The following is a 15634-nucleotide window of genomic DNA, read 5'->3' as shown; positions in this document are numbered from 1 at the left end:
TTAACATCTATGCTAATCCACAGCACACATTTAAAGCATTCTTATACCACTTTAATAACCATAAAGGTAAAGGTAAAGGTACCACTGACCATTAGGTCCAGTCATGAACGTCTCTGGGGTTGCTACGCTCATTTCGCTCTATAGGCCGAGGGAACCGGCGTTTGTCCACAGACAGCTTTCGGGTCATGTGGCCAGCATGACTAAGCCACTTCTGGCGAACCAGAGCAGCGCACGGAAACGCTGTTTACCTTCCCGCCAGAGCCGGACCTATTTATCTACAGTGCTTTCGAACTGCTAGGTGGGCAGGAGCTGGGACCGAACAATGGGAGCTCACCCTGTCATGGGGAGTCGAACCGCCGACCTTCTGATCGGCAAGTCCTAGGCTCTGTGTTTTAGACCACAGCGCCACCCGCGTCCCCCATCATGGCTTCCCACAAAGGATTCAGGGAACTGTCAGTTGTTAATGGCGCTGGGAAATGAAGCTGTGGGGCGGTCTCCTAACAACTCTCAGCATTCATATCGAACTACAGCTCCCAGGATTCTTTGGAGGACACAGTGACATAAGAGTGCTTAAAATGTATGCTGGGAGACCACCGTCTCATTTTTACAGTGTTGGAGGATCGACCCTGTTGCCACACAGGCTGCTCTCCCCTAACAAAATAATATCCCTGCTTCCCCCCATGGCTCAAATTCCAGACGACTTATAACCAATGACTCCTCTGGCCACCACAGTGCGGAAAAATGAGAGGAGGAAGGAGGAGCTTGGTTAACTAGGAAAGAGCTAGCCCCTATGGCACATCCTATGCATGCTTTCTCAGATGTAAGTGCCATTTATTTCAGTGTAAAGCCAGGTAGGATTACAGTCTAAAGCTGCACGAATATACAGTGAATACAGTATGATCCAAAATGGCCGCCCACAGCCTGCAACAACTATTTGCTCCCAGATACTTCAGGGGCATCTAGCAACAAGGAAGGTTTTTGTCTGGGAAAGGGCAGCTGCATACCCCATGGGGTTGCTTCTCCTTCGCCATTAAAGCAGCAGCTTTCAGCAGGCTCTTGTGCTTAATATAAGATAGCTTTGGAGAACCTGTGGCCCTTCAGATATTGCTGGACTACAACTCCCATTAGCCATCTGGACCACCTGAATCCCGTTTTTTGCGTCGCCTCAACCGCTGAGGTCTCCTGACAGGGGCACTTTTGGTGTCCCGCATGCCCCTCAGGTTCAGCCCGAGCCTTAGTGTGGCAGGCCCTGCCCTGTGGAACTCCTTGCCAGTAGAAATTTGGCAGGATCCATATCCCCGCTCATCTGTAGACATCTTCTAAAAATGGTATTCAGAGACGCCTTTCAAACCTAATATCCTTTACTGATCAACTCTTACTAACCTGTTCGGTGTTTTCATTGCCATACTTTGCTACAGGTCCCCATAAAAGTATGGTTTATAAATAAACAAATAAATCCATTTTAAAACAATGCTACCTAAGGCTGATAGGAGTTGGAGTCCAAACCATATATGGCAAGCCATAGATTCTCTACCCCTGATACAAGATGCCATTAGGCCCTTAGTTCCAAGGCACAGCATTGCGCTGAACGTAATAGGTATGTGTGAGGCAGCAGGATTAGTAAACAAATTTTTGCAGCTAGTAACTTTCCAGGGCCTATTAGCAAGACTGACATAAATGATAAATAAATAATGGCAGTACAAGTTTCTACTCTCTCTTTATATGTTTCCTTTTTTACACTCTTTTCTCTCCGCACACACATACCCCGCTGCTCTCTGCTAATTTAAATAGGCTTAAGCATTTCTTGGCAGCTGTCTCACTTCAAAATGCAGCTCGCCCGGAACATTCAAAGCCAGCGCTTGCCATGGAAATAAAATCTATTATTGTGACAGACGCAGCAGGGTTTGCTGCTGCGAAGGCTAGAGTGCATTTTGCATTCCTATTATTATATTTTTATTAGTGTTGGGCTTGTTTGGTTTTTAAAGCCATCGCTTACAATAAAGCCACAGTCATTGGGCTAAAAATGGAACCCCTTCAGCATAAAGGCAGTTAGATTCCACAGTAGGGGTATAGGGGTCGCTTCAGCCAGGCCACCACACAAGCCTGTTCACTTGCTCTCTCCAAAATGAAGAATGCCTGGATATAGCTCCATTGGTTAGAGCATGGTGCTGTTAATACCAAGGTCACAGGTTCGATCCCTGGGATGGCTGGATATTCCTGCATTACAGGAGGTTGGACTAGATGATCCACATGGTCCCTTCCAACTCTACAATTCTGGGATTACGGGATCCACCACTGGAGTTTGGCATAGCAATAAGAAAACGGTGAGCAGTGACGGTAGCAAGGAAAAAAGGAGTTGTGGAGTGGGCCCAAGCGCAGGGCCAGTGAAAGGGCTATACTATAGCAATGAGATGATGGCGCCTTGCCCAAGCCCCAAGCCGCCCCACAAGGCTAGAGAAAAGACTGCCAGCAAAATGCTAGTTGTCTAGTCACTGTAAGGACTGCTGTAAGCAGGGAAAAACAAAGCCAAGGAGGTCAACAGAGCATAGACGAGGTGGGCAAACAAATTTGCTTCATTTGCCATTTAATGCAAACTTCCTGAATTGGCACTTCCCAAACCAATACACAAATCTAAACACAACTCTCCGTCTCACTTCTCTGTATTTTGCAATGAAAGTTGTCCAGCCAAAGAACATACTACAAAAAAATGTGTACGCTTATGAAAGCAAACATACAAAAACTGCATTCTGCTTGGGGGAAACTGCTTGCAAAAAATGCTCACACTAGGCAAAATCATATGACGAAATACATGTATTATGAAAATGCATACAGCTTTTCATCCATACATTTCCCCCACTTTACTTTTTTTTACAATCACAAAGGGGAAAACTGAATTTAAGACTGGCAAAAGGGCACACAAGACTGGCAGAAACCGAAATTGACAGGTTTGTCTATCCCTGAGTAGCATAGGAAGCAGGAGCAGAGCCCAAACCAGCTTGCTCATCATCGGGTGACAACAGTCCTGATCCCTCACTGGGCAGGAACAGCATGGAAGTGAGGCTTTAGTGACCCTTTCTAAATCAGCAGGCACTGACAAATGATTCACTGTTCGCCTTAGCAAAAATCCACAAAACAAGCAACACTTTATCCCAAGCCTGAAAGGCATCATGATGACTAAGATTCCAATCACACTTTAAAAAGCATATATATGCGCGCAAAATAAGGAAAGGGGTCCAAGCGCTACATGAGGTGGTTGCAATGGAAGAATGGTGACTGGGTGGGTTGGTGGTGTGGTTTCGGGGGAACAGTTAAAACGGTGATGGATGGAAGGGAGAGGATCCCACCAGTTAATACAACCACCCCGGATACTAACCTGGTGACTTTAAACAAAGGGAACAGAGTCCAGGTTTCTTCCCTCCTGCAATTCGCCCGACGCCTGGTTAAGGACAGGAAAGGAGGAAATTCAGGAACAAACAAATTCAGAAAGGGATTGGGGGCAATGGGTGGGAGAGGATGAACGGTGGGTGCAGGAGGCAAATATATTGGGGAAAACAGTGGTGTGGGGTTTGTTCGTTTTTTAAACAAAACAACATCAGCAAAGATTTTTTTGTTTAAAAACTTAAAACACAAACACAATGAAAGATGGGAAACGAGAGAGGAGGCTGTCATTTTGTTTGTTTGTTTGTTTGTTTGTTTGTTTGTTGCATCGCCCCAAGTTGCAGTCTTGGGACTTCATTCGCCAGGCTAGAGATCGATTGCCTGCCACCTGCAACAACCACAAAAGCAAAAACCCACGCAGGCTTGGTTCGTACACTTACCAGGTTCACACACTTACCAGACTGGAGCAGGTGCCATGCACCCCACCCTCTCTTCCAAACACGTGAGTGGCAGGTTGAGGCACCTTGTGGAAACCAAGACGTTTCCCCTCCCCCAGCCACACAATCCTTCATCCTCAGAAAGGCGGTGCCTGGGAAATCGGGAATTCATGGAGAGTGTCAACACCAGATGTCACGTGGCGAGGGGGAAGATGGGAGGAAGCATATGGCATTGGCTCAGGAAGCATCTGAATCTGACTCAGCTTGCACTAGGGCACCTCCCCACTCTAAAGCATCATCCACTCACACAATGTGTGAACTGGCAGCTTCCTGGACCCCCCCACTGTTCCAACATTCATTTCAGAAATTGTCAAAGATGCAGCTGAAGTTGGCATGTTAGGTGGATCATCACACCAATGGATGGATGCCTGATTCTTGCCACCCTGGGCTCAGTTGCTACCCCCACCTTTAAGTGGTGCGTGTGAAATTATAGCTGCTGTATCCCTTGCCTCTTTCTTTCAGCAGCTCATTCTCCTGCCCCCCAGGCTACTGTAGTGGTATGGGTGTTGAATTAGGACCAAGAAGACCTGAGTTCAAATCCCCACTCAGACATGACGCTCACCAAATGACCTTGGGTTTATAACTGCCTCTCTGTCCAACCCACCTCACAGGGTTCTTGTTAAGATTAAATGCAGAGAGGAATAACAATGCACACCACCTTGAGCTCCTTGGAGAAAAGATGGGAACTAGATAGATAGATAGATAGCAGGGGAGCTGGCAAAATTGGAATCCTTTCGGCCACAGTAAGGGAAGGTATAAGTGAGCAAGAGAGCCTTGGATTAAAGGTTGAATTAAGTAAATTCACAACTCATCATCCTGCAGTTAAGCATCCTGAGAATATTTCATTTAAATACCCACAAACAAGTGTCTAGTCCTGATGACTCCACAATACATTTGAGAACAAATGGGCAATGCAATTCTGCAAGACAGTATAGAAGACATAGAACGTGAGCTTAGATGCAGAATTTAGCTTTCCAAGCATCCTAGCCTAGCTTTATTTTATTTCTAGCCCTCGTGATGATAAAACTTTTGAAAATACATGGGGAGCAGCTGTAGAAATCTTAGGTGTCAGAATGGTATCTGCAGAAGATCTCATACTCTCTGCCTTTTCCCATGACCAGCAACAGCAGTGGAATAAATAGGAGGAAAGGGGGGGACTGCAGAAGGACAAATTGTACAGTAGGGAAATGGGTGCTATACAGCAGGAAGGCAAGGTGTAAAGAGTCTCACTAAATTAATAAAATCAGTCATTAAAATAAACAATGAGAACAGGTTGCAGAATCCTGCTTTTCTTGTCACAAAATATGGGGCATGAGGATATATCAGAACACATAATGCTTTGAACAGAATTAACCGTATGTAGTTAGAACAGAAAACACACCTGCTACCTTCTCCAACTCCCCATGTCATTTCTCATACAACTCCCCATGTCATTTCTCATACAAACAGGACACACAGAAACCCCCAACACCCATGGCCCTTGAGAACAGCATGCACACACTTAATTCCACTGACCCCCGAAGCCATTTCCACCAACAGTATTGTGCGCAGATGAGCCACAGGAAACTTAACCTAGCACACACAAAACACCACACGCACAGAGTTGCCCTCATCCATGAAGAGGCACATACTCACCTGCACACACAGCCTTACCCAAAGTATAGTCAGGCTGCATTAGAGCCTGCAGACCACCAGAGAGCAGTTGGCATCTTCACCATCAGCAAGCCACTGGTTAATCCTACAGCTCCTGCAGTCCTTTCCCTCTGGAAGGAAAAGCCTGGAATCTTATCCAACTTCCAAGCACCGGAAGACTCCACAAACCACCAGAAGGGCTGCCTCAGTGGGCTGTATCTTTGCAAGGAGGAACCAGCCCGTCCATTTTGACCGGCTGAGATGCTAGGGGTGCCGTCCGAATATGACACAGGTCTTTGGCTGAACCAGTCTAGAACATGCTATGGAAGGTAAATGGTTCCCTTAAGCCTGATCTTCCTACCACCTAGGAAGGTCATCCTTTCATGGGAATATATGAAGTTAAGAGAGAGTGAAAGGCAACAGAGTCCCACCAAGCCTCCCACAAGTGAGTCCAGCAACCTGGAATGTTAAATGGGTTTGAGCGTATGCCACAATTCCTAGGGAGAGCAGGAAAAGGGAAGAATGTGGTATTGGTTGCAGAATTACGCTTTCTGAAATCTCACCCCTTGCCTTTCCCTGCAAGACTAATTGCAGCCGTTTAGAATCGTCAACAGGTTTTCCACACTTATCAGCTGATCACCCATTCCCACCACCCTTCTGAGTAATACCCCTCCCCACTCCCTCACTATATTTAAGGATCTGGTGACTTCGATTTCAGTGTATCTGAAGAAGTGTGCATGCACACGAAAGCTCATACCAAGAACAAACTCAGTTGGTCTCTAAGGTGCTACTGGAAAGAATTTCCTATTTTGTTTTGAAATAGCTCAGTTTCCCTTAAATAAAAAAAGGGCACGTTTCTAGCACTGCTGGTTGCAAAGTCATGTCTACTGTAATCTTAGGCTAGAGATGTGACTGCGGTACATAAAATTTTCAATTTCAGGGGTGGGGTCAGCGTTTAGCAAAACCAGAATCAATTCTGTAAAAGAGTAAACATTCAAGAATCAATTGTGCAAAACAAGACAAAATATGTAAATATGTAGTGTGTGTGTGTGTGTGTGTGTGTGTGTGTGAAATTGCTGGATAACATGCCGCAGAATTCACATGAAGGGAGCATTGTGAGCAGGTTGTCACAGGGCAAGCCTGTCTAAACAACTATCTGACTTTTAGATGACATCTGAAGGCAGCCCTGTTTAGGGAAGTTTTAATGTTTGATGCTTTATTGTGTTTTTAATATCCTGTTGGAAGCCGCCCAGAGTGGTTGGGGAGGCCCGGCCAGATGGGCGGGGGTAAAAGTAATAAATTTATTTATTTATTTATTTATTTATTTATTTATTTATTATTATTATTATTATTATTATTATTATTATTATTACTACTACTACTACTACTACTACTACTGAATGCTCCACAGGAAGAGAACACTCACACCCTCAACGGGGTCATCAACCTTTATGATCAGGAAGACCATTCCTTTCCAACTTCAGTTACTGAAGATGCTACTGAACAATACCTACTAGTAGTCATAAACTCATCCTGGGGCTTATTATCTTAGGGGGTGCTACAGACCCCACAAAATAAATAAATAAATAATTCGGGGGAGGGGATCTGTAATTTTTTTAAAAAAATCCAAACAGCAAAATTTTACATGCTAGGTTATAAATGATGCATTTTATGGTGTAAAAGTAGTAAAATAAGATTAGTTTTAACTAGAAAGTTAAATACTGAGCACATTTCCTCCAAAAGGTCTGTGTCTAGCCCTCTCACCAACAAACTCCACGCAAACCCATACCGCAAGTTTTCAAAATTCACAGAAATTTTACATTTCTAGTTACATGCATCTCCTAAGTGGCATTTCAATCCAGGATGTATCCAATCTCATCTGTTATGTATTAAAGATTCTTGAGCTGCAGCTGTGCAAATGTCAGAACCGCTGACATATCCGGAAACCTACTGCAATAAAAAAGGCAGCTTTATGCTGATCCCCTTGACCTTGAAAGCCTCACCCTCCACACTTGAGCCATAATGAAAATACAGACAAGAGAGCCAGTGCTGATGTGTCAAATCCAGACTAAGTTAGTTGTGCTTTGATTCTGCTTAAATCAATGCAACAAGTAAGGCACCACTAAGCACATTTCCCACCTGCCCCCCCCCAAAGATCCACAGTAAGTGTTGGGAACCTTTGGCCCTCCAAATGTTGCTGAAGTCAAGCACAATTCCCATCCTCCCTGGCTACTGTCCATGCTTGCTGGGCCTGATGGGAGAGCCCCACACTTGATCTACAGTGTGGGACATTATGGAGAGGCTGCCCTCCTCCAGGCAATGGTGCAGTCAGGGAATTACGGTCTCACGCGGGAGAGAAGCATCTAACTAGAAAGCATTATATATATATATATATATATATATATATATCCTTCACTTACTTTAAATGTGGTAAGCCAACTTTGCTGCATTTGGGTTTCCTCCTGTTCATTCTGCTGAACTCTGAACCTTCTGCACCAAAGTTCTGCCCTGATGGCAACACTACCTCCAGGGATGTCTCGTGGCATTTCACAGGAGTGGTAACCTATGATCTTTCACATGTACAGCCAAGAAGGCTCCCGTTGCTCTGCCCCAGCTCCTGCCAACCTAGCAGTTTGAAAGCATGCCAGTGCAAGTAGATAAATAGGTACTGCTGTGGTGGGAAGGTAAACGGTGTTTCCGTGCACTCTGGTTTCCGTCACGATGTCCCGTTGTGCCAGAAGCGGTTTAGTCATGCCGGCCACATGACCTGGAAATCTGTCTGTGGACAAAGGCCGGCTCCCTCGGCCTGAAAGCGAGATGAGCGCTGCAACCCCATAGTCACCTTTGACTGGACTTAACCGTCCAGGGGTCCTTTACCTTTACCTTTAGGCCCACGAAAACCATGGGATGTTGGCAAAGTGTGACATGCAAAGAGAGAGAAGGGAAAAGCCTTATCCAAACTGCTTGGCGTGTTTTTTTGTGGGTGTATCCTGCAACACGCCACTGACACAATAACAGTGCATTAGCGGCGGATTTCTATTGATGTATCCACACATCACCATTCTGCTTTATTAGTTGTTCTGCCACACTTCCCCAGTGTTACTGCATTATGCTTGTCTGGAAGGGGCACTCTCATACTGCAGCGCAACGAAAGCGGGGCAACGCAGACACGGGAACATTTGCAGTATAAAAAGGCACATGATTTCAGCAGGAAGCTATGGGACAAGCGCCAATTCAAAATGAAGCAGGATGTCCGCCGCCAAACTTTTGCAGGCACAACGAGTACTGAAAGCGGGATCATGTGTAACCAGCCTGATATCATCATGAGCAAAGGACATCTAGAGGAGCCCAGAGAGAGAGGGGTAGCTATTCCTTCTGCGGCCTCCCTTTGCTTTACCGCCACCTTCTCAATGGATTCCCAAAGCTTTAAAAGAGCCTTTTGGTTTGGGAGGCAGCTGACGGCAACTGGTGCCAAACGCCTGGAGAAAGCAACCCTAAGATGCCTCTTTGATCTTTTGTCTTGCCAGGGAATGAGGTCATTTTCTCTTCTCCTTCCTCTCTCATTGTGCTTTTCAATTCAAGGTCTCCAAGGCCTGGGGTGAGAGAGACAGAGTGGGAAGAGGAGGAGGAGGGAGAGATGACACAAACGTTTAAGCTTTCACAAGAGTCTCATTCCACAAGGGTTGGCAAGAGAGGGAGCAATGCCCAATTCCAGGAAAGCAACAGGCGCCTCTACTGTCCTCCATCCATCAAGGGCTGTCATTGTTTTGACCCTTTTTGTCCAGTTTCTTGTCACCTGGCTTCCACTCAAGTGCCATTCTTTGGCTTCTGATGCACGAGCTTGCAAGTTTTGCAAAGGTGGCAAGTGAGGGTGGAGGTCTTCTTTACTGGGCTTCTGTACAGCACCAGCACCACTGTGATCTACATAATGAAATAACCCAAACAACAAAAGAACCAAGGCAGGAACTCTTGCGGGGCTGGCGGCGGGCATTGTAGAACTAAAGCCTGGAGTCCTTCAGCTTCATCTCACAGCCAAAAACCTCAACCAAACACCCAACCTGAAAGGCCTGACCAACGTTGAGCTTCTCTGTTGGCTTCAGAATCTCTTAGGTCTAAACTCTTGATTGGCTGCTCGCCCTCTGTAAAGCCTTCCATGCCAGATCAGACCTAGCCCTGACGATTCAGTTGCTCTCCACATCCATCAAACCAGGGTCTCCTTATTTCAGTATGTTTTGAGGCATTGTGGTAGGGATATGGCTTCCTAATCCTTATGGGAACCTCAGGTGTAGCAGGCTGGGCAAATGCAATTAGGACTCCACATTGCAGCTTGAGTAAACCATACAGCAAACCAAGATTTTTTTTAAAAAATAACAACACATATTTTCCACTCTTACACAGACTTACACACATCTGCCGTTAGCCAAGCCTGCTCAGCTTCAGCAGCATCACAGCACCCTATTTCCCCATACCATTCAATGGGTCATAGGAGACTTAAGAGAAAAAAAATCAGGGCCAACAATCTACCTGATATGGAACTATGGTTGGTTGAGAGTTTTTTTGGGGGGGGGGTCACTATTGATGGCATCTGGGACTACCAGAATGCACTGCCACACAGGATTCACTTATTTATTTTAACACACAGGATTCACTTATTAATTTTAAGAGGGTTATTTCAGGGAATAAATGGTGGTAGCACCACCAGGCCGACACAGGTCACTTCAGGCCGTGGCTGTGTTGAGGATCATGGAAGAACGTGTTTAGAAGATAAAAGTAAAACCCACAAGAAACTATATTCTACCTCCAGAAACAGAGGCCACAACATGCTTGGGAATACCACTCAACGGAGAACTACAGCAGGAGGGGGCTTTTGCCTTCATGTCCTGCTTGAGAGCATCCTGTTGGCATCTGCTTGGCTATTATGGGCAGCAGGATACTAAACTAGATAGGCTGTTGGTCTGAACCAGCAGGGCTCTTCGTATGCACACTTAGGACCTGCTGAACACCACACCCCCCGAAGAAGCTATTTTTAAGTAACACCATCCAGCTCACTAGGTTTCTCCAACTAATGCTGAATGCTGAATCTTCCCTTGCTATGACATTCTCCGAGAGAGAGAGAGAGAGAGAGAGAGAAGAAATGGATTGAAAAACAATAAGAGCGACTATGTTGAGTCTGGAGAAGGATGAGAGAAAATTGTTCCAAGCAAGGTGAACTGCAAAGAAATAAACTGCAGCAGCGATGTAACGAAAACAGCACCCACGAGAAAACAAAAATTAGCCAGGATAATCTTTCACAAAACATGCCTTTGTTCATTTGTTTTAACGATTGTCACTTACGTTGAATTATTTACATGGCATTTATCTATGCATCCACTTTCTGGTCCCTGTTAAACATAAGAGTATTGTGCATTCAGCAGTAGCATCACAAAAACTCAAGCGTTTGGGAACAGAGGCAAATAGGTCTGGGATGCCACTCGCCTTGGACCCAAGACACTGGGTCAGCAACACCTGCTACTCAAAGCATGAACACCCTGAAGACAAACAGATAAGGCAAGTGAGAGGGGAAGACTAGAGTGCTACACAGCTTCCCTGCTCCCATTTGAAAGTCACCACTTGAATGGGAGAAGACTAAAGCTGTGTACACACTATTCTTTTAATGCACATTCAAAGCACATTTATTCCTCCGTCAATGAATTCAGGGCACTAGGGTAAACTACAGTGCTCCAAATTATTTGAGAGGAAAAACGTGCTTCAAAGATATAGTATGTACATAGCCATGGAATTAAGGAATACAATGCCTCCTGGGACAAACTGAGTGCTGTTATTAGCCATGTTGAAGCCCGAGGTGCATCACTCAACCATTTCCTCCCTATGGTGCAAATCCTACCTGTATGCCTGCGCAAGTTGCATTACTAGAAGTGTCAGATCAGGACTGCATTGGAACTAGGCCCATTTGGATGAGGACAGTGAAGACATGCTGCCCCTGTATGTCTTTGGGACAATACAGGCAGCAAGTGAGCATGTTTAGTAGGAAACAGGAAGTATTGAAGTCTCTGTCTTTTCAAGGATCTGACTAGCTAGGCCAGCTAGCATGCTTCCTATTGGTTGTTGGGACTACTGTATACAAAGGCAGCTGCAGGAAAGTGGAAATTATCAATGCAAAGTGATGGCTGTTTTGTAGTGTATAATAGGATTGGAAACCAAGCAAATAAACACCATGTAATCTAGATTTCTAAATCTGAAAATCCAGGACTGTTTGAGCCACAAAATATGCCAAGGCTGAGCCATAAAACATGTAAGAACCAAAATACATGGTACATTAAATACGTAGCATGAAGCTGCATCTCTGTTGATCTAATCCTGCAGTGCACAGGGAGGGTAAGTTTAACCACCACCACCACCCCAACTGTAATCCCTACAATAGCACCCAGCTCACTGGGAGCTTCCTACTTCCCGGCTAATTGCAGCATAGGGTGAGGGGAGGACTGGCTATCTTCATTGAGGTTGGGGTCCGGGAAGGAAGGGTTAAACTTCCCCTTCCTGCGTGCCATGGTTCTGATGAAAATCACATACACACAGTTTAGGATTAATGTTGTTTGGCGCTTCCTTTCCTTTCCTTTTTTAAAAAAAATACAGATATAATTACATAGCACACATTTAATAAAAAGTCTCATTTATCCCAAGCAACTGCAATAATCACCACGCATCTAAGCACAGAAAGGCAGGCCGACGTTGGCTTCAGCCCTGTTAAATCTCTTTTTTAAAAAAAGAAGTATGCAGGTTAAAACCACTTGGAACATGAGCCCATTGCTCAGCTCAACAACAACAAAACACCAGAAAGTGTGCCTCTGAACATACAGAGTGTGTGTCACTCACTACTGGTAAACCACAAGCCCCAGCATACATCCTGGAACTGAGGGGCAGTGTTTTTAGGTCTGAGATTGCCAATGGTGTAAGCAGTGTGGGGTGGGAGGGATTCTTTTGCAGGTGTCTTGCAGCCCCACTCATCGTCCTTTAACTCATATCGCACCACCTACCTCTTTAAAATTAACTGATGCAATGTTATGTTATATGCCAGCGGTTGCAAAACTCACTTTTCCCATAGACCACTTGAAAACTGGTGAACCGCTTCATCATGTTTTCTGCCTGTTGAAGCAAGTGCGGTGCTAGATGCTGTGTGACTGTGTTTTTATTGCTTCTTTTGTTTCTTATATTATATTTTATTTTATTTTATTGTGTTGTGATTTGAATGCCATATAATTCAAACGGTAACACAAGGTAAGAAATAAAAGAAACTACGAAAACTCAATTAAAAATCTATGTGGATATTTAATGCAGACATTCCATGGACCACCTGTATGAAGCTTGTGGACCACCTGTGGTCCACAGGCCACAGTCTGGGGACACGTTTTATATATAGAAAATAACAGTATGTGTGATCACATATAGCATGCCTCTACTCAGCACTGAGTAACTGCAGTCTGTGATTTCTTCCCAACACCCCTCAAGTGATGAACTAGGGCTTCCTTCTACATCAGGTGGCCAGATTCACATATTGACCACAGCCTGAGAACTTCCTGGTGGCACTCTGAGGGTACAATCCCAAAATGTTTTGAAATGTGTATTACTAATTATATTTGCATCCTGCCTTTCTTCCAAAGAATTTAGGGCTGCATAATGATGTCCCCTCTTTCACTTCATTCGTACACCTCTGTCAAGGTTGAGTGGGGATTTGAACCTGGGTCTCCCCAGTCTTAGTCCGACACTCTAACCACTATACCACAATGGCTCTAAGTTCCCCATCCAGCACCATTGCTACTAACCTTGCCTCATTATACCTGCGCACTTGCTTCACTTGGGGTTGAATCTTGCAAGGAGTCTTGAGTTCAGACACCACCTCCTGCCTTAAAAATCTAAAACATTTTAAGATATTGAAGAAGTGTCCCAAAAGATCTGTGGAATCTGGAGATTTTCCAAGGGCACAGAGAACAGCGATACTGTACAGGCAGAGGATCGTGCATATAGGAAAGGGGAGCTGAAAGAAATAGATGGTGCATCATATTCTCTTCTAAAACTATGGTCTGATGGTTCAGTAAGGAAAATTGGTAGGAGACCTGCAAGGCAGTATCAAGAATCAACCAGGAGGTTGTCAAGATTTTTTTCCTCCTTTGCAAAGAGGGAAGAAGGGAGAGATTCTCAATAGCGTCGTCCTTGAGTGTCCTTTACCAGCTTTTTACACGCAGTGCAGTGGATGAGAAAGGATTGAAAAATCCCCAAATGCTCTTTTTGTTGATTCCCCTTCTTCATCCCTCCCCACACCCTCTCTCATTCCTGTGTGCTAACTAAAGCAAGAAAGGGAGGAGGAAACATTCAGAAAAGGGAATGGAAAAGTAGGAAAGCGGGGGTGGCTAATTTCATTCACTTTATCAAAGACTTTTAAAGCAAGCTAGTTAAAAATAGAAGGTAAGGAAGGAACTGCGGTGTTGTTAGAGGGTAAAGCATGAAGCCCAAACTCAGGGTCTTTTGCCCAGGATCTCCAGCCCCAAATCACCCCTTTAAACATATTTTTTTTCTTTAGCTTTACTTACAGGGTGTCTGAATGTGTTGCAAAATGCTGTGCAGCTCAGACCTCAGCTACCTGTCACTTGAAGAGAAAGCATGCATAACATCCTATATAATGTATGAATAGGATTGTAGCTTAAATTGTATTTTGTATTAATGATGATCATGTTGTGTGAGCTGCCTTGGGCACCTCAGGTTGAGGCAAAAACGCAAGATAGAGAAATGTTTTAAATAAATAAATCAGTCACTCGCCTACCCAGCATGGATAAGTTGCATCCAATTTGCTCCAAACGCACAAGGACTGGGGCTTTTGCATTTCAGAAACTTCGTCTGAGATTTCAGCCTGTGTTTCTTGGTTGGGAGGGTTTTTGCTTTGCCTTTTTCTTTCTCTCCTTTTCTTTCTATACAGAAAATGCCTCTCTGCTCAGCCATAGATTTCAATTTCTTAAGCAACGAGAGCAAAATCCTTCTCAGCACCTTGCTCATGCTTGCCCTGGTTTTGCAGGAGCGGCACCAGCAGGAAGTATGTATGAGTCCAGTGTGATGTTGCAGGGGGAGAGCCTGTCTTGCAGACCTTCATGGGGGAGGCACACACATCCGTTGAAAAACAAAATCTGGAGAAAGAAATGGCAGGACGTAGCTGAAGAAGAAGAGTTGGTAACCTTGCTCCTATTCATCATTATATTATCTGATATTTATTGTGGTGGAGAGACTTATCCTGGGAGTAACATGCAAAAACAAAAAGCAATGCCAAAAACTGATTAGACATTGAGGAGGGGTGGGATTGTGTCCCTTGGCATCTATGATGCTCTGCGCATTATTATAACAACTGCACTGCAATGGCACCCACAGCAAGAGCAATGGCAATGGAGAAGCATTGAACCAGGAAAATCAAACTGCAGGAGGATATATGTTCACAAACAGGGTAGGCCCAATACGTTTCAGTCCCTGAGGCAGAAACCTGAAATGGTTCTCGGCATTTTAACTGGCATGGGCTGCAGTCAACAGAAAGTTGTCCTGTGGAAGTCCTATTGCATGGAGTTTGTGCAGCTCCCATGTAGCTGAATGGAGCTTGTAATGGAGAATGCCACACAGATCTGAATCCTTCTCCATCTCCAGGGCTGGCCATACCACCAGGCACAGCAAACAAGCTGCCCGAGGCAGCCAATTTTAGAGGTGTCATGAAACGACAGAAAGTTTCTAGTTACTACATTTATTTTTATTGTATTTTTAACACCAGGATGGATATTCAAATAATTTGCCCAGCTTTGTTGGGTAGTAGACACCGTGACTTGGGGGCAGGTGTGGCTGTCATTTGCTATTCTGCCTTAGGTATAATAATAATAATAATAATAATAATAATAATAATAATAATAATAATAATAATTTATTCTTCATACCCCACCCATCTGGCTGAGTTTCCCCAGCCACTCTGGGCAGCTCCCAATCAAATATTAAAAACAATACAGCATGAAATATTAAAAACTTCCCTAACCAGGGCTGCCTTCAGATGTCTTTTAAAAGTAGGATAGTTGCTTATTTCCTTGACATCTGATGGGAGGGCATTC

The 15634-nt window shown here is 44.6% G+C and overlaps 1 protein-coding gene across 8 annotated transcripts in view; it reads right to left on the bottom strand.

Annotated features, from left to right (window-relative positions):
* Positions 1–15634, bottom strand: part of SRCIN1 (SRC kinase signaling inhibitor 1) — a 308760-nt gene that overhangs the window by 206505 nt on the left and 86621 nt on the right. For 5 of the 8 annotated variants that reach the window (XM_033169397.1, XM_033169396.1, XM_033169393.1 and 2 more), the window contains exon 2: positions 3374–3436. The exons of the other annotated variants lie outside the window; for them this stretch is intronic. In XM_033169397.1, coding sequence (XP_033025288.1) covers positions 3374–3436 — 63 coding nt within the window. The remainder of the gene's footprint in view (positions 1–3373; positions 3437–15634) is intronic. 8 annotated transcript variants of the gene reach the window in all.

This window comes from Lacerta agilis, chromosome 14 (assembly GCF_009819535.1).
Source record: "Lacerta agilis isolate rLacAgi1 chromosome 14, rLacAgi1.pri, whole genome shotgun sequence".
NCBI lineage: Eukaryota > Metazoa > Chordata > Lepidosauria > Squamata > Lacertidae > Lacerta > Lacerta agilis.
Note: the sequence above shows the minus strand (reverse complement) of the source record. Positions and strands in the feature narration are given on the sequence as shown.